Below are 2,880 nucleotides of genomic sequence, written 5' to 3' on the forward strand. Positions count from 1 at the left end.
TTTAATATATAACTCATTATTATTCAAGATCCAGTTCAAGAGATAACCTGAACTTCCCAAGGCAAAATTAAATGCCCCTAATTCTACCTAGATACAGATGTCCCACTATTTAGCCATTATTTAATTCTCACCTTAATCAGTGTTCTACCCATTGATTTCACATACTTTTTTTTTTTTTTTTGAGACAGGGTCTCTGTTGCCCAGACTAGAGTGCAGTGGCGTCATCACAGCTCACTGTAACCTTCAACTTCTAGGCTCAAGTGATCCTCTTACCTCAGCCTCCTGTAACTGGGACTGCAGGCATGTGCCGCCATGCCCAGCTAATCTTTTTTTGTAGATGTGGGGGTCTCGCTGTGTTGCTCAGGGTGATCTCAAACCCCTGGGCTGGAGTGATCCTCCCGCCTCAAAATCCCAAAGTGCAAGGATTACAGATGTGAACCACTGCACCCTGCCTCACACACTGTGTTGTAAACTCCAGGTGTTTACTCATCTTTGCAAACCTAATGAGGTTTGCCTATAACAGGCCTTCAGTGAACACTTCTTGAACAAAAGTTGTTACTTCATTCTAAAAAGTGTTCAGGGTCTCCATATTTGAAATGTGTCTCAGTTCCTATCCCTTAAATGAGATTTATTAAAAGATTAAAGGACAAAATGTATACACTCTATAAATCTGACTAGATTTACTATAGTAAAGAAGATTTGTTTTCCTTTTTTAGTGACATTGCTCTGCAAAATTAAGAATAGTTTCTCAGTTGCATATCAGTAAGACAAAAGCACTGTTGTAACAAAATTCAAATGTTTAATTTTTTAAAACTTTACTAATGAAAATAAATTATATTTAGACCACCTTCAATATTTTTACATCATCTTTATACAACTGTAACAGTGCTTTCAAAAGACATTTTGTGAAAGACATTAATTTCACAATCAAAATGTGTTTAAAAATAGGGGAACATTAAAGAACATTAAATTAGTCTGAAATATATCTCATAATGCTGAGGTATATTGTTCTTTATCAAATTAACAGTATTTGTATTCAAAATTACATGGTTTTAAACTGAAGACAATTATTTCTTGTCCATTTCAGTGATTTCTTGGATCCAAAACAAAATCTGTGTATTTATTTCTTTGAAAACATCATTTGTTGACCGTCCTTTCACTGCCATGGAATGATTTGCCTTTTCAATCCAGTGGATTTTATTGGGAGCTTGCATTTTCTGTGCCACTTTCTCCAACAAATTCTAAAGGATAAAAAGAAGAGGATACTAGACTAATGTTCTATTGGTGTTTAATATAAGATTCTCTCTCCCCCACTTATTTTGGCATCCACTCACCAAGTATTCATTAAATACTTATTCTACAGACAATATTCTAGGCAACAAAATGTGGAAGGAAACATATACAGAAGTGGCAGACCACTTCTCTCGGATATAGCAATACCACATAACAGATCAAGCATTCATTAGTGACAATAAAAAATTTTCCAAAAAAAATCTTTTCCCCAAGGAAATTATATAGGAAATACAAAGTTGTTTCATAATATCGGGCTAGTATTTAGTAATGTGTAGACATTGCCAACCCCTTCTCAAGAGTTAATTTTATAACAAATAATCTGACCGTTGAAATGGTGAAACAAATGTACAGTCTAGTAATCCCCCAAATCAGAAGATTCAGATATTAATCCTTCATTTTCCAAATAAAGGTTACATTTACAACTCTTTCCAGGAAGATGAACTTTGTCAGTACGCTTGTATTTTTTAGGTTCTCCAAAGCAACAGGGTAACCAATGCATAAAACTAGCATCGGTCAAACTCACATCTTTTGTAAAAGAGACTGAATGTTGCGGTAATATATTGTTCCCAAGATACTTGTTTTTCATACTTTCTCTCATTCACACAGACATTGAGTTGTAATTCACCTTTTCACACATTTCATCTGCGGAGCCTGACACAAACAGTACAGGATCTTTTATACGAAAGAGATCTTCATCTCTGAGTTTATGCTGCTGCTTTGGATGGTGCAGTGGATAAGAAATACAAATGAGACCGCGAACAAAATCATCAGCAACATCTGGCTCAATATGACACATAACAGAAGCAGCTGCTCTTGAGCCCATTGAACGACCTAAAATCAATTAAAATTAAATTCAGTTTGAAATATAAACCTTCGCATAAAGTAGCAGTGATGGTGTGGCAAATTAGATTTCATTTACTGTTCACCCATGAACTCTAAAAGGTAGCAATTAACAAGCTGCAGTACCCATGATGGACACCTATTGCTTTGTGAAGAGCTAAAAACTGATTGATCTTAAGTCAAATTTTAAAAAAAATAGCAATTATTTTTCTGAAGAATACTTAAAAGGGTGAGGATAATCCTTGTCAAATCATCATTGTCAATCCTTGCAAATCATCATTTGCAAAAGGGTGATTCGGGGATATAAATAAATAAAAGGAGAGCTTCTCAGATCACAATATATATATGAGGTTCAAATTTGCTTTAAATATATATAAAGTACTTTAACATCAAGGAGGTGACTTACCAAAACAAAAAAATAATCCTTAAATTAGCTTTAGCTTTTTGTTATCAATTTTAATTACCAGTTATCTATTCCTGTATTAAAATGGATAGTTAATAAGCATTGCAACTTACCTCCAAGGAAAACACCTGCAAGTTTATATTCTCCTGAGGTCTTTAGGTAATTCTAGAAAAATCAACCAAAAAAATGATCAATTCTTCTCCTATAAAATATTCCACTGGAAAGCCAAGATATATTATTTCTCATCACTACTGAAATCTGTGAAAATCTATGCAAAGATAATCACAAAATCTTAAGGGATTCTTCTTGAAACAGGTGAGCAGTTCTTTCCTTGTCTGGTCATG

At 34.1% G+C, this 2,880-nt stretch overlaps 1 protein-coding gene across 1 annotated transcript in view; it reads right to left on the minus strand.

The window, feature by feature from the left end:
* Positions 1-1,067: 1,067 nt before the first annotated feature.
* TEX30 (testis expressed 30) overlaps positions 1,068-2,880 on the minus strand; it is a 13,980-nt gene continuing 12,167 nt past the window's right edge. The window contains exons 3-5 of the mRNA XM_012644437.1: positions 2,650-2,701; positions 1,919-2,124; positions 1,068-1,241 (exon numbers count right to left, since the gene is read on the minus strand). Of these exons, the coding sequence (XP_012499891.1) occupies positions 1,068-1,241; positions 1,919-2,124; positions 2,650-2,701 (432 nt within the window). The remainder of the gene's footprint in view (positions 1,242-1,918; positions 2,125-2,649; positions 2,702-2,880) is intronic.

The sequence above is a fragment of the Propithecus coquereli genome, unplaced genomic scaffold (genome assembly GCF_000956105.1).
Source record: "Propithecus coquereli isolate 6110/MARCELLA unplaced genomic scaffold, Pcoq_1.0 Scaffold212, whole genome shotgun sequence".
In the NCBI taxonomy this organism is placed as follows: Eukaryota; Metazoa; Chordata; class Mammalia; order Primates; family Indriidae; genus Propithecus; species Propithecus coquereli.